The 25,954-nt window shown below is 47.9% G+C and overlaps 1 protein-coding gene across 2 annotated transcripts in view; it reads right to left on the reverse strand.

Moving 5' to 3' along the window:
- Positions 1-414: 414 nt before the first annotated feature.
- CCN4 (cellular communication network factor 4) overlaps positions 415-25,954 on the reverse strand; it is a 40,734-nt gene continuing 15,194 nt past the window's right edge. For both annotated transcript variants that reach the window (XM_035276840.3, XM_035276839.3), the window contains exons 2-5: positions 19,910-20,189; positions 12,518-12,778; positions 6,512-6,705; positions 415-4,704 (exon numbers count right to left, since the gene is read on the reverse strand). In XM_035276840.3, the coding sequence (XP_035132731.3) occupies positions 4,405-4,704; positions 6,512-6,705; positions 12,518-12,778; positions 19,910-20,189 (1,035 nt within the window). In that variant the 3' untranslated portion in view covers positions 415-4,404. The remainder of the gene's footprint in view (positions 4,705-6,511; positions 6,706-12,517; positions 12,779-19,909; positions 20,190-25,954) is intronic.

Raw genomic sequence — 25,954 nt, forward strand, 5'->3', positions numbered from 1 at the left:
TATATCAAGATCCACTTGAGGCCCAAAATCAGGACTGTTTCCACTGCATCTGCAGCCTCCCTTGCACTTCTTTTTCCTCCTCTTGGTTCCTAAGGCAGCTGGCAATAGACACTCTGTCCATCCATCCAGTCCCCGCTCACTCAGTCCTTCACATGCACCTGCTTCTGAGCAAGGCTCAGAGGATGCAGTTACAGTTCCTGACCTCACAGTAGGCAGTCTCCTTGGGGATGTAGAAAGCCACTGACTACGTGAGTGAGTGAATGAATGAATGCCAAAAACTTCATTTTATATTTACATGAGGTGTCTTTCAGCCTGGATATATTGGCAGCCTTTGAGTTCTAAAATTTGTGTTTCTAAGCCCATTTCCAAACTTTTGAGCCATTTTAATTTCCGTATATAAAATATCAGGCCTGGTTTCCACCATCTGCACGTTTATTGAATGTGCTCGATGCTCCATCACAGCTGCACGTACAAGAGAAGCCACCAAATCCAGTAAGTGACTTTGCTGATGGTTTATTACCTTAAGGAGAAAAGTCTTAAAACAGAGAAACTGAGCAATGAAAACCCTTCATATTGAGCAAACACATTCCACGCTACACAAATCATGAGAAAAATGAAGACTATTGTAAAACATGACAGGTTACCTAAGTGTTATTTTTCCTCTATTGGACAATTCTAAGACATTTCCTCATGTGTAGTTTTTTAGTTACACAAATGGCAGTAGGAATATTTAAATGAAATCACAGTTTGAAAATAGATACATACATACATACATATGCACACGCAGAGATACATAGTTGACTCTTAGGATTTCCAGATCTGCAGGGTTATCATTGTGGCTGCTTTGCATCCAGACAAGTTTGTAAAAAGCAGTGACATAGTTCAACATAATAGGAGCTGAATTACTTCCCCGAAGTTTCTGTGGAGACACAGCACAAAGCTAGCAAGATTATAGACAATCACATCATTTGAATCCACATTCTTTGATCACCTCTCTGAATCATTTTCAAAGTTAAAATCACAGCGATTGTCAGTAAAACGCCTCTTGTAAAGGTCATGCCTTTTGATCTGGAGGACAGAATAGGCGTACCAGAGGGGATGGCTCAGGTATCAGACTATCCTGAGTTTCCAGTCTTGGTCTGCTGTTCACTGGCTGGTAAGACCTTGAGGAAACTACTGAACTTCTGAAACTCAGATGATCATGCCAAGTTCTTTAGGTTTGCTGTGAGGATTAAATGAGATATGGCAGAAAAGCACCTTTCACAGGCTTGGTGTGAGCTAAGCACTCGTTAAATGCTTATAATAAGGTTTAGCACAATTTACTTTGGTGAATTCAGGTCTCCCTCCCTATCCCACGCCTAAGCACACCTGAGTAATTCACCCTAAGTACTCGTGTAAATTTCCTCAGCAAAGGATAACCCTTAGTGTGTGTATCTTGCCTTTGTCTCAGAACATATGGTTAACAAGGGACCGGAGAGGTGATGATCTATCTGGTCTGTTTGAAGCCCCTTGTAGATGTGATTCTCCCATAGGAGTCACTCAGGTCTTTTCTAGAGGCCTCTGCAAGAGCATGGGCTGGTAGAACAGGCTAATGTTTGGGCTCTAACATTTCGGTGGCTGACTTCTCAGAACATCTGAGTCTCAGATTTAAAAGTCACCATTTATAAAATGGTGAAGAGACACATACTCAAATTTCTGTAATAATTAAATGAGGCAATGAAGAACTTTGCATAGTGCTTGGCACCAAGTAAACAATCAATGAAGATTTTTCTATTATATTTATTATTACTAATTTTTATTGAATCAGGCCACACCATTGCAGGGAAATTCTGACTGTTAGAAAGAGCTTCATTAAATTGGATCAAAATTTCCTTCTCCATGGCTTCAACCAATGGGTCTGAGACTTGCCCTCTGGGCTCTGCATATTTCCATTTCTCAAAACTCGTGGTGCTTGAGTGAATCTGGCCTTCTCCTACCCATTGCTAAGAATAATCCCTACTTTCTCCAAGCAGGCCTCCTATGATCTTTGAAAGCTAATTTCAGTTTCCCAAATTGAGATGAAAATTCAGTAAGAACCTAGCTTTTGGGTTTCCACTGACTTTCAAATGGAGTGAGCTGTCATCTACCCTTGTCATTTGTAGACACTCTACAAATCTTGTAATTTGTTTTCACTCTAAGAAAATCAAATATGATCCACACTGACTTACAGAAGAGATCATTCATGGGGTGAATTCTCTTTATACAAGAATTCTTGCATATGTATAGACAAATATATTTATATATACATATGCATTTCTTTAAAATATTAAATGCCTTTTTTGCCTAAGGCACTTAATATAAAATTTTGACTACTAAAATTATATTTTCATTTAGCTTTGGAAGAAAAGAGCTTCTGAATAAAAGTAGGAACACATGCATAGCTTCCTGTATTCATCAAGTATTTAATGAGCACCACTGTATACTTTGCACCGGACTAGGCTTCGCAGAAGTCACAGTAAGGAGGACGTATTCCCAGTCCTTTTCCTGTTTAGGAATCTGTCTGCACATTGCACATAATTCCCTGTGAATAACTACCCAACATTCAACATGCAGCATTGGGTAAACAGAATCATCTTTTAAATGTGTGATGAGAACTCGTTCTGACTGGAAAGAGGAGATAAGCTATAGAGGATTCGTGGATTCGTGTCTGTTCCATATGTTTTGGATGCTTAAGCACCTAAATTATCAGAAAATCAGATACTCTTATCTTTTGAAAAGGAGCTGGAAAGACAATAAGAGGAAAAAATGACAGTGAAAAATCAAGCCATTTATTCTAAGATGTGTTCCTAAAAAAAGGGGGGGGAAATATGGGTTATAAAGGCAGTCCAATTTCTATCTGAATACTAACTTTCCCACTCACCAACTGGGTGACTCTGGTCAAGTCTTCTCACCTCTCTGAGCTTCTGTTTCACATTTGAAAAAATAGAAATACTAACGGGAACTTCTCAACATTGTCGTGAAGATTCAGTGAGCTAATATACACAAAGCACTGAGAACAGTGGCACAGAAAAGATCCTAAATAAAAGAATTATAATAGTAAATATTATATTTTACTAACAAAATAAATAACAGCCTGATTTCCATTAACAATAACCTTTGTTTTTTAGCTTCAACCTAATCAGCTTTAAACCCTTGTCCAGCCCGTTTCTGTTTCTAAACAACGGGTAACCCTCTATCTTCATACCAGAAAACCGGCCATTTGGTCAGCAGAACCGAAGGCTGTGAAATGAGTCTCTGCAATAGATGTGTCCTTAGCACGGGGACCGATGGAGTCCCATAGCCTCCAGCTCTAGAGGCCGCCCAGGCTGCTACCAAGTAGACTCACTTCTTAGTTTGACCCACACCCCAAGCTGAACTTGTCTTGGTCATTTCAGTGGGTCTGGCGTGGTCTGCAGCTGGGTCTCCCAAGGCTCTGTAAGACTAGAAGAATGTTTCAGGGCACCACTCTCAGGGGCCAGACAGGCCAGTTCAGAAGCCCTAGCAATGTCTATGAGCCCCAAGCAGAACAAGGGAGAAGATTCAAGGAAGAGCCCGGCTAACTGCCCCAAGCCCTGCCCGTCAGCAGCTGATTCGGCGTGAGGGTCCATCGGTCCTTCTGGCATGGGTTGACCTTGCCCTGTCTCTGGAGTATTAACTGGGGACTTTTCCATCAATAAGAATGTTTATCAAATTTTATTTCTGACTGGGAGAAACCTAATCTGTACCCTTCGTAGAGTAGGGGTGAAGAGAAACAACCTCAACAGTACTCAGGTTAATGGATAGAACTTTCTGTTAAAAATCGAAACCAAACAACTATTCACCTCACTTGGCAAGTGTCTGATAATCTTGGGGTGCACACATATTTGGAATCCGGATAGTTTTGCTTTGCTGAGGTCAGAATTACCCATTACAGTACCACTTGGCAGGCTCCAAATAATAGATGATTCTATTGTTCTAAATCCTGTCTATCCATCTGAATGGGCCCCAAGAGTCTTGTGGTATGGCATCTAAAGAAGAAATCAGTGATATTGGAAGTCTACCGATTCCATCCTTGGGAGTTAGGCAAGATCCAGCAGGACTTCTAGTGACTTGGAAAGGCTGGATCAGGCCTGGATGTAGTCCAGAACAGCTAGCAACAGGCATTTTTCTTTAGAGTAGATGCTTAATATTGCCAGGGAGAAAACTCATATTATGGGCCTAGCAGCCCCATCATGGGTCATTTGGGTGGTTAGAGACAGAAAAGGGGGCCAAGGGTCCAGATCAAGGTAACTAGGAATGAGTGGGAAATTGACAGAACAAGGCTCAATGCTGAGAAGTTATTGGCCCTAATGGCTGACTGCTTTGCAGGCATTGCACCAGCCCCCAAGACCCAAGATTTGTGTCTGCCTAGTTGGCAATTTCTGAGAAGTCAGGGTAGGATTCCAAGTCAGCAAAGATGTCATTGGGATTCCTACAGGTCAGGTTGCAGAAGCAGGCATTAATCCATAGGACCTGGCGGGAAAAGCCAATCCCATCAGGACACTGGAAGGACATGCTGATGGTCTTGGACTTGTAGGGAATGCAGCACCTGTTGTCCATGCAAACCCCACAGTACTTGGGTCGATAGGAGCGTGTGCTGATGCAGCCTGCCAGGGTGAAGTTCGTGGGTGCCTCTGGCTGGTACACAGCCAGACACTTCTTCCCTGCCTGAAGGAAAGAAAAGGAGCTTTTAGTGGGGGTGCTCAGAGAATGGACAACCGCCTTCTTCCCCCGAGCCCCCACTATTTCCCTTCTCACTATGTGGGAGCATTCGACTGGACTTTCATGTTCACAGCATTCTCCCAGGAGGGACAACAGCAAACACAGTGAGACCCAGCGTACTGCACAGTGGTAGATGGAGGACCACAGAGAAAAAAGTTTTGTTTGGGTTGTATCTCACAGCCTGCAGTTTCTCTTTCATCCTGCATTTTTTTCTTGCCTAGGGCCAGTCATTCATCATGGGTGACACCAACACGGGGAGCCCATGCAGCTCCTTCTTCCAAGGCAGCTCCCCTGGCTAGCTAGTGGCAAAACTGGCATCAGGACCCCATGCTCAGGGGACACGCTTTGCCCCAATCTCCCCACCCGGCTTTGCCTCTCATACACACCTTTACTATGAAACTTATTCAAATGGATTGACATTATTTAAAGGTAGCTCTACCTTCCACTGGGCTATGGGCCACTTGAGATTTGGTGTTTCTTCTGCATCTCTGTGGTATAATTCCATGCCTAGTACAGAGTAAGCACTTACTAAACCCTTTGAATTGAGGGCTCTTGGGGTCTACTATGTACCAGCACCATGCTAGATCCAGGCTGTAAGATGGCATAGAGCCTGCCCAATTTGAGAAACCCTCTTAGGGCACATAATTCTGGGAAAAAAAATGGTTGAAAATCAAAATTGGCTTGGACTTGCATTATCTGGTCCAGTAATGGTAGAGCGATCTCACTCCGTTTAGGACCTTTGCTCTCATTTTTCTTCAGCTGGTAACTTTTCCATGTTATGTTTTCAGTTAAGAGGTGTCTATGGAATGCCTACTGTATACCAAGCACAGAAAATACAAAGGCTAGTATACAGGGAAAAATAGAAAGGAAGAAGGGAGAAGAAAAGGAGAAAAAAGAAAAATGGATCCAGTTGAATAATACAGAGATGGTTGGAGATGTCTAGGGGATAAAAGTGATGCTGGGTGTCTGAAGAGGATCACACGGAGCTGTGCTGTCTTTTCTACACAAGAGGCAACCAACCCTCTTCTCAACATCCCTAAGAAACCTTCAGCATTCCAAAAATGGAATCATGGTTGAATTTTTTTGTTTTGTTTGCTTTGTTTTTAATGTGACAGAAGGCTGACCACTCCTATGGCATGAGCAAGGGGGACTTGAATTAGATAAATAAGACCCACTTCTAACTCTGAGGCTGGGGATCAAGCTAATGTGGCCCAGTTTTTTTTTATGCTCTATTTTAATTATCTTGGACTCTTAAAGCTGAAAGGGATTTCAGAGATCAACTCTAATATCTTAATGATGAGGGAATGGGGGCTCAGACATGAGTGGAGATTGGCCACAGTCACATGCAATTAATGCAAGTAGACATTTGACTCTAGGGTTCCCGACCTCATGTAGTGCTCCCTATATCACCCAGTGTGGCTGCTCTGTGTGGGGGGCTGGTATGGGAGTGGCGGGAGGGTGGAAATTGGTAAGGAGCCCTCAGAATCATTATAGAAGACCACTCCTGAGGGTCCCTGAGGTTTCTCTCAAGTGATCCTGATTCGAATGATAACTACCAATGCTTCCATTGAGTTGAATTCACGATGCACCAGCCTGGTAACCTGCATTATCCCAACAGCTGTTACACAATAACCAGGTGGGCTTAATTATTCCCACTTTACAAATGCTCCCCACGGGGATGTTCAGGAGCCAGGTTCAAACCCAGGTTTGTCTGCCTGTGCAGTCCAGACATCCAGCCCTGCTCTGGACCCACCTTAATGAGTGTACGGATGTCCAGATCGCATGGCCGCAGGTTGCAGAGGCGGCTCTCTTGCTCAGGCCAGCACTGGGCGTTAACATTGGAAATCCGAGTGGAGATCCCCAGGCCGCAGCTGGTGGAACAAGGGCTCCAGGAGCTTGTGTAGGCTATGCAGTTGCTGTGCCACGACTCCACCTCACCCACAGAGTCTGTGTGTGGGGACCAGAATCTGCATGAGTCTAGAGCTCCCAGCAGCCCCAACCCTCCCCTTCACCACACTGAGGTTTGGGGTCCCCAGAACTCAGAGGAACAGGGAGAAGTTGGCTGTCCCTCCCCACAGGACAGCAAGTTGGTTTCTAACCAGCAAAGGTACCCAGGGAGCAGAGGACATGTTTTCAGGTCCTTGTATTTTTCTGATCAAGAGAGGCAGTGTGGAAGCATGGGAGGAAACCCGTTTTTACAGACAGGTGAACCCACATTCAAATGCTGCTATACCACCTACAAGCTGTGTGATCTTAGATAACCCACCTGGGCCTGTCTCCTTATTAGAACAATAACACCTGCCTGTGGGGCTAGCAACACAGTAACAGGGCCCACATTTTTACTCAGTATGTATTAAGCCTCTTCCTAGGTTCTGCGAATAGAACTTTTTTTTTTTTTTTTAAGATAGAGTTTTGCTCTTGGTACCCAGGCTGGAGCACACTGGTGCTGCCTCCAGGGTTTCAGGCTATTCTCTTGCCTCACCCTCCCAAGTAGCTGGGATTACAGGCATTCACCACCATGACCGTCTAATTTTGTATTTGTAGTAGAGATGAGATTTCACCATATTGATCAGGCTGCTCTCGAACTCTTGACCTCAGGTAATCTGTCCCCCTCAGCCTCCAAAGTGCTGAGATTACAGGCATGAGCCACCGCTTCTGGCTGGGAATAAGACTTTTAAAAGACATTCCCCTGCCTCTGCAGAGATAAAGTTTATTTGGGGAAAGTTTAAAGGCAAGTAGCTACATCCCAGCACCTAACATTTTGTGTCAGTGATGCCGAGGACATACAGAGCTGGGTGCGGTGGTTTACACCTGTAATCCCAGCACTTTGGGAGGCGGGGAAGGGCAAATCACGAGGTCAGGAGTTTGAGACCAGTCTGGCCAACATGGTGAAATGCTGTCTCTACTAAAAATACAAAAAATTAGCTGGGTGTGGTGGTATGTGCCTGTAATCCCAGCTGCTCAGGAGGCTGAGGCAGGAGAATCACATGAACCCGGGAGGCAGAGGTTGCAGTGAGCCGAGATCACACCACTGTGCTCCAGCCAGAGCTAAAGAGTGAGACTCTGTTTCAGAAATAAATAAATGAATAAATAAAATAAAGAGGACATACAGGCTTCGGAGTCAAATTACCGGGGTTCAACTGGCAGCACTGCTACTTGCTGGCTCTGTAACTTCCGGTAAGCTAGCTCACACCTCCTTGCCTCAGGACGCCCACCTGCAGATGGGGGCTCTGTAACTTCCAGTAAGCTAGCTCACACCTTGCCTCAGGATGCCCACCTGCAGATGGGGGCTCTGTAACTTCCGGTAAGCTAGCTCACACCTTGCCTCAGGATGCCCACCTGCAGATGGGGGCTCTGTAACTTCCGGTAAGCTAGTTCACACCTCCTTGCCTCAGGATGCCCACCTGCAGATGGGGGCTCTGTAACTTCTGGTAAGCTAGTTCACACCTCCTTGCCTCAGGATGCCCACCTGCAGATGGGGGCTCTGTAACTTCCGGTAAGCTAGTTCACACCTCCTTGCCTCAGGATGCCCACCTGCAGATGGGGGCTCTGTAACTTCCGGTAAGCTAGTTCACACCTCCTTGCCTCAGGATGCCCACCTGCAGATGGGGGCTCTGTAACTTCCGGTAAGCTAGTTCACACCTCCTTGCCTCAGGATGCCCACCTGCAGATGGGGGCTCTGTAACTTCCGGTAAGCTAGCTCACACCTTGCCTCAGGATGCCCACCTGCAGATGGGGGCTCTGTAACTTCCGGTAAGCTAGTTCACACCTCCTTGCCTCAGGATGCCCACCTGCAGATGGGGGCTCTGTAACTTCCGGTAAGCTAGTTCACACCTCCTTGCCTCAGGATGCCCACCTGCAGATGGGGGCTCTGTAACTTCCGGTAAGCTAGTTCACACCTCCTTGCCTCAGGATGCCCACCTGCAGATGGGGGCTCTGTAACTTCCGGTAAGCTAGTTCACACCTCCTTGCCTCAGGATGCCCACCTGCAGATGGGGGCTCTGTAACTTCCGGTAAGCTAGTTCACACCTCCTTGCCTCAGGATGCCCACCTGCAGATGGGGGCTCTGTAACTTCCGGTAAGCTAGTTCACACCTCCTTGCCTCAGGATGCCCACCTGCAGATGGGGGCTCTGTAACTTCCGGTAAGCTAGCTCACACCTTGCCTCAGGATGCCCACCTGCAGATGGGGGCTCTGTAACTTCCGGTAAGCTAGTTCACACCTCCTTGCCTCAGGATGCCCACCTGCAGATGGGGGCTCTGTAACTTCCGGTAAGCTAGCTCACACCTTGCCTCAGGATGCCCACCTGCAGATGGGGGCTCTGTAACTTCCGGTAAGCTAGTTCACACCTCCTTGCCTCAGGATGCCCACCTGCAGATGGGGGCTCTGTAACTTCCGGTAAGCTAGCTCACACCTTGCCTCAGGATGCCCACCTGCAGATGGGGGCTCTGTAACTTCCGGTAAGCTAGTTCACACCTCCTTGCCTCAGGATGCCCACCTGCAGATGGGGGCTCTGGACTATAGCATCTCTTTCCAGGGCTGTGATAGGAAAGATGACTTCAGGCCTATGAAAGCACCCAAGCTGTCCTGGCCTTTAGGAAACTAAGCCCTTGGTTAATGTGAGTCTGTGTGGTCTGGGACTGTCAGCCAACTACCCCCTCTTGGATGGTCCTATTGATGTATGTGTCCCCAGCATCTAGAAGATGGTAGGTGTTCTTTATCTGAAAAATGGAAAATAGTGCTGAGCTCAAGACTGAGGCAGGTAAAAAGCTGTAAAGACAGAGAACTGCCCACAGAAAGATGGAACAAGACGCAGAGGAGAGGACGCCTGTCCATCTAACACACATGTGCATGAGGAGAGGAAGGAACAGGCAGAGAGGGAAGGGAAGGAACAGAAAGACAGAAGTTCTGGGAAAGAAGAGAGAGAAAGGAGAGGAGGAGAGAGAGAAAGAGTGTGAGTCAGAAAGAAACAGGAGACAGATAATAAAAGTAATAAAAGAATGAAGGGAAGGAAAGAGGGGAAAAGAAACACAGTAAAGAAGAGAAATCTAACTAGGATTAGAAGGAGAAAGAGGAAAGGTAAGTCAGTTTCTCTATGCTTATAGGTGTCAGGGAACATCGTTGAGTGAATGCAGGAATCACTGAGTGAGAGAGGGAGAGACTTGAAATGGGAGGATCCAAGGACAGGAGGGGCAGGTGGGAGGAGCTGGGGTTGCAAGCATCTTGGGAGGTTGTGGGGAGGGATTTGCCTAGGAGAAAAAAAGGCTTTGGTTTTTGGGTCGCCTCAGCTAGGCAGGGCCTCTGCTTGTGCTCGGTCACAATGGGGTCACTGGGCCACACACAAAGAATGGACAGCTTCTGCCTCCCTACTCCCCCCGTGACCCTCGTGTGGCCCTGCTGGGGAGGCGGTGGTGGGACAGCTGCCTTGCTGCTCTGGGGCTGCTGGGGACAAAGCTTTCCTGGAGGCGTCCTCCTATCCACACAGGATTGCTTCTCCACCTGGCAATTTTGTCTCCTAGGGTGCATTTGGCAATGTCTGGAGGTGACTTCGGTTTTCACAGCTCTGAGAAAAAGGATGCTTCTGGCACTGAGTGGGTGGAGGCCAGGCATTAGACTGCTGGGATTTGGTAGCCATGCGTAGATTGCTGCTAAACGTCCTCCCATGCACATGACAGCCCCACCACAAAAGTTCTCTCGTACAAGATATCGACAGTGTCGAGGCTGAGAAATCCTGCCCTACATCATCCCTGAGCAATCTCCAACACTTAAAATAATATATTTAAAAAGCTACCAAGCGGGCCGGGCACGGTGGCTTAAGCTTGTAATCCCAGCACTTTGGGAGGCCGAGGCGGGTGGATCACGAGGTCAAGAGATCGAGACCATCCTGGTCAACATGGTGAAACCCCATCTCTACTAAAAATACAAAAAATTAGCTGGGCATGGTGGCACGTGCCTGTAATCCCAGCTACTCGGCAGGCTGAGGCAGGAGAATTGCCTGAACCCAGGAGGCAGAGGTTGCCGTGAGCTGAGATCACGCCATTGCACTCCAGCCTGGGTAACAAGAGCGAAACTCCATCTAAAAAAAAAAAAAAGCTACCAATACTCCCACTTTATTGCCATTTTGCCACTGCTCTCTACCCCTTGCCTGGTAAGCACTTTCCTCTAGAAATGTCCTCATCCACTGTTTTTCATGGCGTCAGATGTTCCTGGTTTTCCCATACATCCTCCTCTCTGTTTCTCCAGGCCTCCTCTTCTCCTCTTCACCCTTTACATGTCAGCATTCCCAGACCTCTGCCTCAGGCCCCCTCTGTCTCACTCTGCATGTTACCCTCAGACCATCCCAGCCATCACCACCAGCATTTCAAGCAGATGACTTCAGAGTTCTCCTATTTCCTCTTCTTTCTCCCAATAAAAAGAAACTGGAAGCTCCTCTTTAAGATCCCATGGGCAGGGCACTCTGCCTTAAACTCAGTCTGTTTCAAACAAAGCAGATCTCCCTTGGTCCAAATGTGCTCCTTCTCTTGTATTTGATCCTAGGAAACGGCAAGCTCTGGGAGTCAGTCTCTGGCCCTCTTTCTTCTTCACCCCATGCATTAGATTGACATTAAGATCTTCAGTCTTACTCAGGCAATGCCTCTTGCATCTGTTCCTTCTTCACTGCCTCTATTCCCTCAGATCCTCATTAGCGCATCCATCCATCCATCCATCCATCCATCCATCCATCCATTTATCCATCCATCCACCATTGACCTATTTGTCCATCATCTATCCATCCAATCATCCATTTATTTATACATCCATCTATCTATGCATCCATCTATCCATTCATCAATTCATCCATCCATCCATCCTCTACCTATTTATCATCCATCCATACATACATACATGCATACATTTATTCATCCATCCATCTACCCGCCAATCTATCTATTTATATACCTGTCCATCAATTCATCTATCCATCCACTCATCAATCCACCCATCTATTTATACGTCCATCTATTTATCCATCCATGTATTAATCCACCCATTCATTCATCATCTATCCATTCATCATCCACCTATTCATCCATGATCTATACATCCACTCATCCATCTATTTATGTAATTCATTCATCCATCTATTCACCCATCCATTCATCCATCCATCTATCCATCCATCCACCCATCTATCTATTCATCCATCCAGCTACCCACCCACCAGTATGACAAACATTCATTGGGTACCTGCTAAGTGTATGGCACTGGGCTAGATTTCAGTAAGCAGCAATGAAACCACTGGACCTGTCCCCAGCCTCTTTTTCCAGGGCTTCCTCTTACCTGGTTTGCCTGGCTAAAATCTCACCTGCCCACCCATCTTCCTAGCAAGGGGGAAGCCTCAAATCATCATGAAGCTTCTACTAGACCCATCTCTTCTTGCTCATGCCTCCTCTCCCAGGTACCCACACACCTACCTTTCCATCACCCATTCCTAACTCTTCAGTAGAATAATAATGGATTGCACTTTTAGGACTCTGTTCTTTACAAAGCACTCCTCATTTTATGCCAGGAGGATCCCACAGGACAGGCTGGACAGATGGGATTATTTCTGTCTTACAGATGGGGAAATAGGGTCTCAAGGGAGATGTGACTTTCTCAAGTTCACAAAGCTAGTAAGTAGTAGACTGGGGAATGAGTCATTCTGTGGTGGTCAGAGCTCCAGGAGGGTCCATAACCCATTTGTAGGGTCCCGACTCCAGCCCACCCGGACCCACACCCACCAATGGCTCCTGTGTCTCGGGGCGCGGTCTTGCGTGGCCTCCTGGCGTCGTCCTCGCACACCCACTGCTCACAGCAGTGGCCGGGTACGTTCACCTGCCGAGGGTGGGGACACCAGAGGCGAGGGGGGCGCGCGCGGAGGCAGAGCGGTGTGCAGCCCACTGCGCCATCGATGCACGTGCAGTTGTACTTGCAGTTAGGCTGGAAGGACTGGCCATTGCTGTAGCGCACCCCGTCCAGGACGCAGCCCACACCGACCACTTCTGCAAACACAGGCGGCAGGTCAGGCCCAGCGGCCTTTGTGCCCCTTGCCAGCCCAGCTGCCTTTATAGGGGCTCCATGTGGACCATGGCCCAATCCTGGGGATGACTCCCAGCATTGGAGGAGGAACAGAAGCACAAGGGCAGCGGCAGGGAGATGTGAGAGCGCACAGTGCAGGGCTGAGAGTTTGGCTCAGCAAAGGGAGTGCGGGAGTTCCTTTATAGCTTCGGCCAACACCCAGGGAGAAAAGGCCAACACCCAGGGAGAAAAGGACGCAGCATCCCGAGGGGCTTGTTCCCTGCAGGGTCCCCAGCACCAGGCTGACAAATATCTGCCGCTAGGGCTCATGGTTCTGAGGGTGACTGACTTAAAACAAGCCAGAACACTTCGAAACACGTGTTCCATTCATTCCATACACATTTACAGAGCCTTCCAGGGTCTGGGGACTCAATAGTGGACAAAACAGGCAAAAGTCACGCCCTCAAAGAGCTTACACTGTGGAAAAGTCACATAGAGTGTGGGCAGTCTCTGTCTGGGAGGAAAGTGTAGCAGGGAGGGGAAGTTGGGAGTGGGGAGACAGTTGCAAATTTATTAATAACTGTTTCCCTGTTTAGACAAAAAGTGCAGCTCACTGCCAGAGCTCATTTAATTTTATATAAACACGCTATTTGAGGTTGTAGCAAATCTGACTGATTTTCAATGTGAAAACAAAATATAAAATCTGTTCCTTGGAGTTTTTTCTAAATAGAACTAACATCAGAATTGTCTGAATCACCAGAATAATCTATTTCAGAAAAATCGGATTCATCAAATGAATCTCAGCCAACTGTTGGAGAACAATTACGCATAGGGATGCCAGGTTTTCTAGGATTCGATATTTTCAGGGATCGAGACTTACTATATTTTGTCAGTGGAAACACCACTACTAAAAACACAATGCAGTAAATGAATGATGTGTTTTGTTTTCAAAGTTGGTATTCTAGAATGATGTGAATAGAAGAATAAAAGTGAGGTATTTTGTGGCAAAGTTATTTTGGGATAAATGCTGCAGCCTCAAGCGCTGCTGCTGTGTATCCTCAGCACAAATGGGAAAAGGGTTAAATCAGGTGGATGGGGAGTCCTCACCGGGTGTTGAAGCTCAGCAAAGCCTGAAAGAGGATGAGGAAGTAAGCCCGCCCAGGGATTGGGGGAGGAGCTTTCCAGATAGGGAGGGGCCGCTTAGGTAAAAAGGCCTGGAGTGGGAGTAGGTCTGGACTGTGGGAGGGGTCTGGGGAGGGGAGACAAAACGGAAAAGGGAAAGAGAGGAGGAGGTCAGAGAAGGCTTCCTTGCAGGCTCAGAGGATGGTGCAAAGCTGTTAGAGCCTAGAACTGTGCCTCGCACATAGTACGTGCTCAGTAAGCAACTACTGAATGAATGACACAAAGTATGCTCTGCAAGAACATTCATGAGCTGAGTTGAGATCAGAGGGCAAAAAGGTAGCATGGGGGACCACCCCGAGACCCAGGTGAGAGGGAGGGGTCTGAAGCTGGAAAGAGAAGAGCTTGGCTTCCAGACAGATTTGTAAGGAGAGCTACCAGGACTTGCTGACAGAGGGGCTATGCCGGGGAGAGGAGAGGAGTCAAGAAGGAAGAAGATGCTCTGTCCTCCTTGGACAAGTGGGGTTTGGGCTGGGTGGACTCAAGTGATCTTCACTACACGTGAGATGCCTGGTTGACAACTGAGTAGCCATGTGAAGTTAATTTTACAAGCTTGGAGTTCCAGGGAGAGTTGGGGACTTCTGGGCCAGATGTCACCCTTGACACCACACTCTCTCTGGAGGACAGCTTCTGGAAATGCAGGCAGAGAGCCCCGGAGCATCATGAGGAGCACAGCTCAAGGGGAGCAGTTTGGAATTTGCCTTCAGGGTTTGCCCGAAGGCGGCTATTAATAGTAGTAACAATCCTAATATCTAGCAGCCAAGAGGGCTTTCTAGACCGTCTGTTACCGGTTACTGCGTCTCCTCTGTATTGTGCTATTGCATTACTTATTTTATTCTATAAAGAAACACTATCACATTGTCGTCTTCATCTTTATATATAGCAGAACAAAGTTACAGCAAGGTGAAGGCACTTTGCGTCCAAGGTGACCACAGCGGGAAGCAGAATCCCGGTTTGTGTGAACCTTGCTGCGGCTACTGTTTTTCCTGGGGTGCGGTTATTCATGCAGGAGGTGCAGAAAGGAAAGACACTAACATCAACTGACCCTCTGATCTAGTGCCAGGCACCATCTGATACATTATCTCATTCCGTTCTCCCAATGACTTCATGAAGAGAGTTTTATTTTCCTCCTTTGATGGACAGGAAAGCTCTCCAAGAGGTTAAATGATTCATTTGTTCAAGGTCGTGACACTGCTGAATGATACAGCTGGGACTCAAACCCAGGGGACCTGACTCCACAGCCCATTTCCTTCTACCAGACACCAGTGAAGAAGGAGACAGTGGAAAGGAAAAAAAAAAAAAAAAAACAGAGGAAGCGCAGGGTTGAATCACTCATCTTTGCATTCTGAGTCACCCTGCCTCTGCCTGCGCGCTGTCTCTCCAGGAAGGGAGTGTGTGTGTGTGTGTGTGTGTGTGTGTGTGTGTGTTGGGGAGAAGGAAGTGGGCTAAGCCCAGGGATCTGCCCCTGTATGGGGAGACTTTGGAGGCAGAAGACAGTGCTGGAAGCCTGAAGTCCCCAGCACAGTGACTCTCCCCACCAGCTGCACAAGGGAACCCCAAGGAAACATGAGAAGCTTTTAAAAAGTTGTGATGTTGGCCAGGCACAGTGGCCCACGCCTGCAATGCCATCACTTTGGGAGGCCAAGGCGGGTGGATCACCTGCGGTCAGGAGTTCAAGACCAGCCTGGCCAACATGATGAAACCCTGTCTCTACTAAGAAATACAAAAGTTAGCTGGGCATGGTGGCACGCACCTGTAATCCCAGCTACTCAGGAAGCTGAGCAGAAGATTCGCTTGAACCCAGGAGTCAGAGGTTGCAGTCAGCCGAGATAGAACCATTGCACTCCAGCCTGGGCAATGAGCGTGAAACTCCATCTTAGGGGGAAAAAAATGTGATGCCCATGCTGGACCTCAGAATATGGGGGTGGACCTGGGTGTCAGTATTTTTCTTTTGTTAATCTCCATAGTTTTAAAGTTCCCCAGGTGAATCCTGTTTGCACCTAAGGTTGAGAACCACTGCATCTAAAAGGTGTCCCAGTCTCTCTGCTTGGAGTTTTGGGTGGGGAAGTGGGATGCTCCTTCTGGCTCTGACCAGCCTGCTCACCACAGCCTACTGGGATACATAGGGTTACAGGTGGTCCCATCAGCCAACTCTTTCACTTTCTAACTAATCGAAAGTGAGATGATGAAACCAGTTGGGTTTCCTTCAGGACCACCTATCTAATCTCAGATTCGCAAGTGCAGGTGTGATCTAGTTCGCTTTCCTCTTATTGAAGTACTTTCAGGAATTCAAGTCAACTGGCTCTGCCACTGGGCCTTCCCTCCCTTCCCACACCTCATGGACTATCAGCCCCACTGCCAGCAGGGACAGTGGGTCACACCTTGTTGTAGCTCTGTTTAAGATTTCTCCCTCATCTATGTTTATTTTGTGAAGAATCAATGGAGGAAGGGATGGGAGCCAGGGTGAGATCTACTCTTTATTCAGCTCCTGCCATGTAGCAGACACTTGACGTTCCAACCACCCAGAGATATAAACTTTGTCTTGAAGGAACTGAGACTTAAAAGGTTAAGTAGCTTGCCTAAAGTCATGGTACTAGTGAGGGATGATGCTGGGATTCGAGCTTGGTTGTCTAGTCCAAAGACCACACATGAGTTTACTACTCCCTCATGCTTCAGTTTAGGGGATCTAGGCCTGGAGCTAGACCTGCTCCCTCCTCTGAAGGTGGCCATGGATAAGAGTGAAATAACTTTCCTTGCAAACCAAGAACAGCCAGTTACTTTCTTTTCTTTTTTTCCTTTTTGCATTTTCTTATTTACTCTACAGCAACCACATGAGGTTGGTTTTATCAAGCTCCTTAAGTAATGTGCCCATGGTCACGTAGCTAGCAAGTGGGAGAGCCAGGATGTAAAACCCAAGTCTGTCTGCCTGTAAATACCATAATTCTTCCACCAAACCACACTGCCCTCAGGCCTGACCCAGCTGCATTTAAACGTAGTGTTTGTGCAACTGAAATAGCCAAACGATGAAACTCAGAGGTCACCCTCTGCCCACAGATGTATTTAGTTTGGCCCACAGAGCGGTTTAAAAATACTTTTGAACGTATTGTCAATGTTTACAAATCATACACAAATCTATGTATCTAGATTCTCTTGAAAACTAAGCATGCCAAACAAGACCTAACTTTTTTTCTGCTTGGCCACGGTGGCTGGGCCCAGCAGGCAGATCTCCGAGAGCCAGAGCTTGCGCACATCAGATTGCCATTGTCCCCATCATCCTCTGTTTGAGTTACATGAGCCAGGGTTGCAATTGCTCATTTTTATTACCTGCCTTGTCCTGATCTAATTACATGCAAATCTTCAAGGACAGATTTAGCCTGTCCTGGGAACTATCCCTTGGCTTAGCTGACCATTTGCAGAAAGAATGTTTTTTAGAGGGACCCTTTGTTCTGTTTTCCCTCTGGCCCAGAGGTGCCTTCTTCTGCACACCCCACACTCTCTTCTTTCTTGCATTAGGGTCTCATGAATTCAGATACTACAGCAGCGCTTCGGGGAACATGTTCAACAGAGCACTAGTGAGTTGTGGGCACATGTATGCATGTGATGTCCATATGTGTAACTGTGTGTGTGTGTGTAGTGTAGCGTAATGAGTGGGTAAGAATCTACCAGAATGAAAAAATTTAGTGTTAAATATATTTGAACAAAACATTATTATGAAGCTTATGATAGCTCTCTTTTGGAATCTGGCAATGGGCATGAACATTTGAAGCCTCCAAGAATTTCTATAGCTCCTGTTTAGCTTTATTTATCTCAGTGTTTGCAAAACTTTGTTACCAGGGAACCTGTTTGCATAAAATCTATTACAATCTCCTTTGGCCTACAGCTGTTGTTTTTTTCAAATAAAAGGAAAGGAAGTACACAGAAACCCACGGTGTTGGGAAGTTAAGTGGCTGTGCTGGGCTAAGGTGTGAAGAGACGTGGGTGAGGAGGACAGGGAAGGTGGTTTTCAGGCCACTGGTGGGGAAAGCAGGCAGGACAGGCAGTTTCTGGGTTCACAGAATCTCTGGATCCATGGCAGAATGTCTATAAATGTGTGGTGCCTGGCAGATGACAAGATCTCAATACAGCTTTAGAGATTAATGCAATGGCAGTGAACAGAATTATCTTTTTAATAACCTTGAAAAACAGCTTTCACAGGGGGAATAAATTATGAAACAGACCCATATAACAGGAGGTGGTTCTAGCGTAAGAAGACCAGGCCAGGTACCCCTGGGTTATGGAGAGGGAACAGATGACTGACAGTATATTGACAGCAATTCTTGAACTTCAGCATGCATGAGAATCACCTGGGAGTCTTGTTAAAGGTATAGAACCCCATTCCCACTTCCAGAGAATTTGATTCAACAAGTCTGGTGTGGGGTTTGTTAATAACATTTTTAACCAACACATCAGATGATTCTGAGCAGGTCATGCTGCAAGTTTTCTTTGAACACACTGCTTATATGGCTGCTAATGAGTTGCAGTAAAAGAAGAAAAACTAGAAAGATGGGGGAAGTGGGATGGTTATTCACAGAAAGCCAAAGACACAATGATTGGTATGAAAGTTGAAGCATGAAACAATGATAAAAGAAAAGAAACTGTCATAAATTAGCCATGAGGTTCAGATAAAATAACATTGACTGCAAATGATGTGCATAACCCTCATTGACAATCCACCTCAGGAAATATAATGATTAGCTGAGGATGAGAGATCATGTTGCATGTGCCTATGTGATGGGGTGTATATGGAGTCATAGTTAAGGGGAAGTTTTGATTCAGCACTAAGGGAAGAAGGGAGTTTTTGGTTTATGAAACTTCATGGAAGTTTTCAGAAGGTAGGCTGCTGCCTCATAATGCCTAGTTACTTCTCTTAATCTGATGAGTCATGTATTTTGAGTAATGCTTACACAATTCAAGGGAATACAAGTCCAGACAGAAGCAGGAGGTCAGAAAGTTTCATAAAAGAGGGAAGAAAAAAGGACAGAATTCCCATGATGGGGCACTTGAAGACCAAAGAAAACAACAACCAACAGCAATCTTCCCTCCAAACAGGAGAATATCGTAATAGACCAAAAATAAAGAAAAAGCAAAGGCAATTAGAAAGTCCAGGAAAAACAAAAAGCATCATAAGTAAGGAAATTCAAACAAGTACAGGATCTCATACTGCAGTGTACAATATTTACATAGTCATAATATTATAAATACTGGTGATTATATAACCAAAAATTATGACAATGATATTTGGAAGATAGGGATATATCAAGTGATTTTGGGAAGTTAAATCATCAGCTATCATAGAAAGTTAATAGGTTATACAAAATTGATATATCAAGGCAATTAAGATATAGAAGACATGTGTTTTATACTAGTAACTATCAGAAGAAATTACTAGAAAATTCAAGTGACTGTAGAAACTGAGACATGTAGGTAGCTGTGGGAAGGGATGACTGCAGGCTGCTGGTTTTCATTCTTTCAAGGCTACTGGATTTTTAAAACCATATTTTTTGAATTTACAATATTACCAACATATCGAGAGTCCTGCAGTACACTGGTGTGTCCTGGTAGGCCATGGGCATTTGTTAAAAGGTCCTACCACTAAGAGAACAAAATCAGGCTTAGGTATTTCATGGTGTCTTCCTCTTCCCTGGGGAGAGCCATGAGTGTGCCTCTAGGACTGAGAATAAAGCAAGAAGCAAAGTTCTGGAGGTAAGAGGAGTGGAGGCATCCTTTCCTCCCCTTCCCAGGAAGGACACAGCCTCTGGCCTCTGACCACCGGGTATACCTTCTGCTAAACAGAAGCCTGGCCAGGTGAAAGGCTGTGGGGGTCCCAAGGTAGAGGGGTTTGGGGCCAGAGCTGGGTTGCTAGGGGCTGGTCAGAAGGTACGGAGGGACTCACTTACGTGCACACACTCCTATTGCGTACCTCGGGCGGTCCCCGCTGTAGTCACAGTAGAGGCCCCGATGGGGGTCACAGATGGCAGCCTCCGTGCAGTTGTCCCCAAGCTGCTGAGCACACATCTTACAGCATTCACAGCCATCTGTGATGAGGCTGACCCCCAGCGGGCAGCGGGGTGGGGATGGTGGGCACTCACATGGCCACTTGCAGAACTGGGGGCGTGAGGTGGTGTCCTCCAGTGGAGCTGGGGTAAAGTCCATGGTCGTGAGGGTTGGAGAGAAAGCCTGCAGAGGAAGAACAGAGGGGAAGGGGGGCTGCTGAGGGAGGGGGTTCAAAGCCTGAAGGGCCCTGCCATTGCATTTCTATCCTCATGCTGTTTAAAAGGTTTTCAAAAACTTATTTTTCTATCATTTAAACATTTGGCCGTTTTGATGGTCAAACGTCTCCTTTATTCTCAGTAACACAAATAAAACGGGGAGCCAAGGTACAGCACAGTTAAACCAATTGCCCAAATCCCTCTGCTGGTCAGTGGCAGAGCTCAAATTCCACCTCAGCCTCTGCTCCCGTTCTTTCTTGAGTGATAGTCCCTGCAACCCCGACGTAAGTGAGGTGGTCTCACTTTACAGGGAGGAAGCCGAGGCCCTGAGCAGGTAGAAACTGGCTGCTAGTCACGTGGCTGCATGGGGCTTAGACCCCATGGCTCTTGTGTGACCACCTGCAGGGCCAGCTCCTTTGCTCACTGAGAGTCCTCAAGGCCTCTCTGAGTCAGAGGGCTCCAACCTCACACCGGTTTCGGTCCGCTGACCTATTGTTATTTTTTTCACCTCTGAGTATCAGAAAGGGCTGGCATGGTGCAGCAGCAGGTGTCCAACTTTCCAGCTCCTGGGAGCTTCATGGGCTCTGGCCCCTGAGGAGTAAGTCCTGCTTCCTTTGGAGCTTTTAAGCCCTGCATGGAGGAGCCCTTTTATTTTGTTCTCAGGGCAATGAAACTCCTCACCCCCCACCCCCCACTCCACTCCACCAACCCGTACTCCTCCCTGCATTCCCATTCCCACCCCCCAGCCAAGTTTCATCTTTATTCTGGCAAATGTGATGAACATAACAGGCCAGCTTGGAAGGGAAACCAAGGCCCAAAGAGGAACGGCAGACGGAGGTGCCTGGGTATCTGAGTGCAGGAGTTTCAAGCTGCCTATATCTCCGACACGCAGTCACCTGCCGTCCCATCTGGCTGCCTCTCTGAATCCCATCTGAGGCCCTTGCTCTATATTGAAGGAGACCTGGGCCTATGAGAGGAAGAGAATCGCCTGAGGACACAGGTGCGGGGGCTGGAGCCAGGCTGTGAGTCAGTCTTCCCACTCCAGAGCGGGCTGTGGAGCATTCTGTCCAGGGCTTCTCATCCTTGACGCCTGAGTTCTGAAGCAAGCAGAGGTGAACCCGGGACTTCTGTGGGGCTGGGGCAGAGGGCTGGCTGGGCTCTGGGCTGCTCCCTCCCTCTGAGAGCAGAGGAACCTGCTTTGTGGGATTACAGATCTGCCTTCCACCCTGAGCACCAGGCTCCGGTGCTGAGCTATGCAGACAGATTCTTTCCACCTTTACAGGAAAGGAAAGCAAGACCCAAAGAGACCGATGGACACTCCCAGGATGACACAGTTCACAGCGAGGCCGAGATGCAAACTGACCTCCCAACTCACATTGCAAGACCTTTCACTTTTGCCACCTCTGGGTTCTTCCATTCAACAAACATTTGCAGAGTTAGCTTATAGTCTCTCTTAAGTTTTAGACATTTGAGGATAAATTTTAAAAGCCCTTATGTTTGGGGAACCCACAGCTTACGGGAGAGGCAAGTTTTAGAGGTGATTTACTACAATTCGAGGCATTGACTCTGCAAATTGCTGGGCATCTGAGGGAGGCCTGGAAGCTCGCTGAGCACCAGGGCAGTAATTGCTCTGCCCAGGTGGGTGGGGTCTGCTCTTGCACCTTGGAGGACCAGGGACGAGGGAAGTGGTTGAGATGAATTTCTGAATGTCTGACTTGGCTCTGAACCTGGCACACAACAAATGAAGTAAATGTCGGTGAAATAAATAAAGTCCTTGCAAGTCAACAGACAAAACCCGACTTGAAGCTTGTGTCACCCACAGGCTTGATTTCAGGACTTGGTCAAATCCACCCTTTCCCTGCCTCACGGCCGCTGTGATGCAGCTCCCTGTGGCTGAGAGGCTCTTCCTATCTGTTTTACCTCCCTGACCTACATGTACCTGGCTTTCCCTTAAGCTGCAAGGCAGGCTCAGCAGTTAGACATTTCTGTGTGTGTGGAGGTGGATGCCTGTGAACTCCATGGAATGAGGGCAGAGTGGGGCAGCCACCCACAGAGTGCCTGCTCAGTGCCAGTCTTCATTGGGAACACATGGATGGCTTCTCTGTTAGGGCCCAGACAGACACCAGAATGGCCAAAAAGATCTTGCCTGCAGCCCCCTTCAGGGAGGAAGGTTCTGTGTGCGATGTGGCCTTGAAAGGCCTTGCTGATGGGGAGCAGAGAGCTCTCGGGGCTGGCAGTGCTGGGTGGCATTCACCTGGGAGGCACTAGTCAGCCTGCCCTTGATTGTGTTTCCTCAAAACACAAAGGATGCAAACCCCTACATTTCCAAATCAGTAAACACATACACACACACTTTCATACACACACACACACATACACACACACACACACACACACACATCTTGTTTTGACTTTGGAGAGAGACGTTTCCCTGTCAGGCCATGACTCTAGAAGCCTCAGAGCCTTGTGAGCACTAGCAGACCATCTCTGAGAGCTCCCACAGTCAGGATGTGTTCTCGGCAGAGGAAATGAAGATGCCCTCTCCTCCAGGAAGACTTCCCTGCTCTTACCTCGCTCTCTGAAATGTGAACTTAGAAAGGGCAAGGCCCAGGCCTTGGGTCTCTCTGTGCGCCTGAAGCACAGCACAGGGCACACAGTAAGGCTGCATGTGTGTGGACTGGTGAAATGAATGGATAGGGGATTGTCGGCTAAAAGGGCTTTGATGTCCTGACATTCAAGGCATCATGTACTGGCACCTCTCCACTGGGCACTCAGTTTGGGTGTCAAGAAAAGAGCATGCAACCTGAGACAGTCCAACGTGAGTTATTTCCATGTGGCCTTGAATAGCATTTTCATCCTTCTGAGCCTTGGCATTCCCATCTGTGACCTGGGCACAATCACACTCACCTCCCTTTGGGGGCAGTTGGGAGGGTGAAGGGGCATTGTGGATGTGGCAGCACTAGGTAGGGCCTGGCACATGGCACGTGGCACACAGAAGCCTGTCTCCTCTTACACTCGTTCGGTTGTGCGTCCTACCTACCCCCACTGTGCCCAGAACAGAGCTGGGGATCTAGACCCTTTGAGCTGGGCTGGAACTGGGTGGGTATCCCACTCCTGGGATCACTATCCATCCTCCTATCTCTTAAAGATGCCCAGAAGGAAGCTTCCTTTCTAAGTGCCTACCTGGAGGTACCAGGGCAGGCAGCTGGTTAGGGGAAGCTGCAGAGAAGGCCTCCTTTGGACAGGGAAGCCCTTTATTGCGTCCCTGGGCAGAGGAGGGAGGGGCTGTGGGCAGTCGGCTGAGCCAGCCTTTGCGGTTGGCACCATCTAGTGGTGGGAAACCTCCCTGACTCAGGCCAGGGGAAAAGGTGCTGGATAAGAGCTGCACAGGTGGAAAACCTCTAGACCCCAGGGCCTGAGGACTCCTGGGTTTGGTGCGTGAGCCTCTGGGTGCCAGCTGCCTTGCCCAGCATTGACACCCAGGGCGTGTGTCTTCAGGCCTTAAGTGAGTCCAGACTCCTGATAATAGATCAATCCTAGCCTCTCTACATGAATACAAGGGAAAACAGATGACTGGCACCCTCACACGGTGTCCACCCTCACGCACGGACAGTTTAGCTGGGGATGTGCACTCTGACTGAGTCATTCTAGGGACAGAAGATTATTGAATCCCTGCTATGCAGCAGGCTTCGTGCCAGACTGGGAGGAGACAAAGGTGCATAAGACAGAGCCCCCAACCGGCTTTCCACCCGGTGAGGCCAACAGACACATAAACAATGATTGCAATTCAGTGCAATCAATGCTATGACGATGGTGTCCACTCACTTATTCATCTTCCTGTTCATTTATTTATTCAACACATCTGTAGTCAGCTTTTATCAGGTGCTAGACATATAGTGTGAGAACCAAACAGACCTGCCTGTGGGATGACAGGGTGCGGCTGGGCTGCATGTGTGCCGGGGTGAAGAGGGCTTCCTAAGACATGAGGTGTGGGGAGTGGGTTTTGAAGAGGGGGTGGGAATCGAGCAGTGAGGAAGGAGGAGCGGGTAACCAATGCACAAGGACCCGCAGGTGCATGGGCACTGAGCTGGCAACATGTGCAAGAGCCCGGGTCCTGGAGAGCCTGGTGTAGGGTGCAGGGTGGAGGCAGGAGGAGGCAGAGGCTAGGACAGATGAGGATGGGCCCAAAGCAGTCGAATCGAGGAAGACCTCGAATGCCTTGCTGTGGGCTGAGGTCTGCAAGAATGATGTGTTAACGGATTTTAGCAGGAGGCTGGCAGGGTTAGATTTGTGTTTTAGAAACACCACACTGTATCCTGTCCAGCCTTTGTCACTGTTCATGTCACTCTGAGAGTTAACCTTCTGAACCCCAGACTTCTCCTCTGTAAAATGACATTGCTACCATTGCTTGCCTCCCAAGTGACTGGCTGTGAGCATCAAATGAGGTCACAGCTGGAACTCAGCCTGTAGTCCATCCATTGCAAACTGTCACTCCGATGACCATGTGGGGCCAGTGTTGCCCTAGCCCTCAGTGACTCTGGCTGATCTCATGTGTCTTCTGCACAGTGACTGGTATTGTTATTCCCATTAAACAGATCAGTAAAGTGGCTTGCCCATGCCTGACATCTAGTAGGTGACAGAACTTGAATTTGAATCTAGAGCTGTTTGATTCCATGTTTTCCCCACTACTGTACATGAGGGAGGATTTTCTGATGAAAAAATAAACAGTGGGAAGGTAGCGAGTGCAGAATCAGTGGAGGTAATCAAGAAGCAGCTAGACAATCATTTGGGCTGGTGGTTGGAGAGGGACATCAAGCCTCACAAAGCCTGACACATAGTAGGTATCAATAAGCATCTGTTGATAGGACGAATAAACAAGTGAATGTTCATTTCCTCAACTACTCTGTCATTCCTTGAAGGTAGAAGCCACATGCCACCCATCTGTTTCCCTGCACGCACAAACTCACAGGCGCTTACAAGCAACATACCTAAGATTTACTGAGTGAGTGCTCATTCTATATGAAGAATTTTGTATGCAGTCTCTCATGTAATCCCCCAACAAATCACAAGACAGGCCTGCTAACGTTCCCCAGAGCGGTGAGGACACGGAGGCACAGAGAGGTTAAATGACCTGAGCAAGGCTGCACAGGTAGTCAGGGATGGAACCAAGATCTGCCTCATCCCGACCTTTTGAGTCACTAATTCTTCTGCCCCCCGTGATCAATGCACAGGGAGGACTGTGCGCATAGGAACTTTGGGGACGTGCTTCTGTCAGACCTTGATCAAAACAAGTATTTCATGGGTGCTGGGAGCTCAAGGAGAGGCTTCAGATCCTGGGACACAGCCGGGTCCCTGTGGGGGTACCTGTCCCCTCAGGGCTTTTGTTTCTGCCAAAGCTGAGCTGGTAACAACCCACTGTCCTGCTTCAAAATCCCGCTTCTCCTCTACAGTCCAGCCTAAGCTGCTCTTCGAGTGGTCTAGTGGGAAGCACTCTGCTCCCTGAGACAACAAACGCTGCTCGTTGCTGAAGAATGAGGGCTGGGAGAGGCCCCGTGGCCAGACCTTCTTCTGGAGGGCCAGTGAGTCGTGACACTGAGAGGCATCCAAGAACTCCTTTGCCCAGTCTGCCCCTGTACGAGCAGTGAATGGCAGAAGGGCCCCAGTCTGAAGTGCTTGGCTCTAAGCCTGTGCTTACAGCTTCCAAGTCTCCCTGAGAAATCATCATGAAAGCCA

The sequence above is a fragment of the Callithrix jacchus genome, chromosome 16, assembly GCF_049354715.1.
Source record: "Callithrix jacchus isolate 240 chromosome 16, calJac240_pri, whole genome shotgun sequence".
Classification (NCBI taxonomy): Eukaryota; Metazoa; Chordata; class Mammalia; order Primates; family Cebidae; genus Callithrix; species Callithrix jacchus.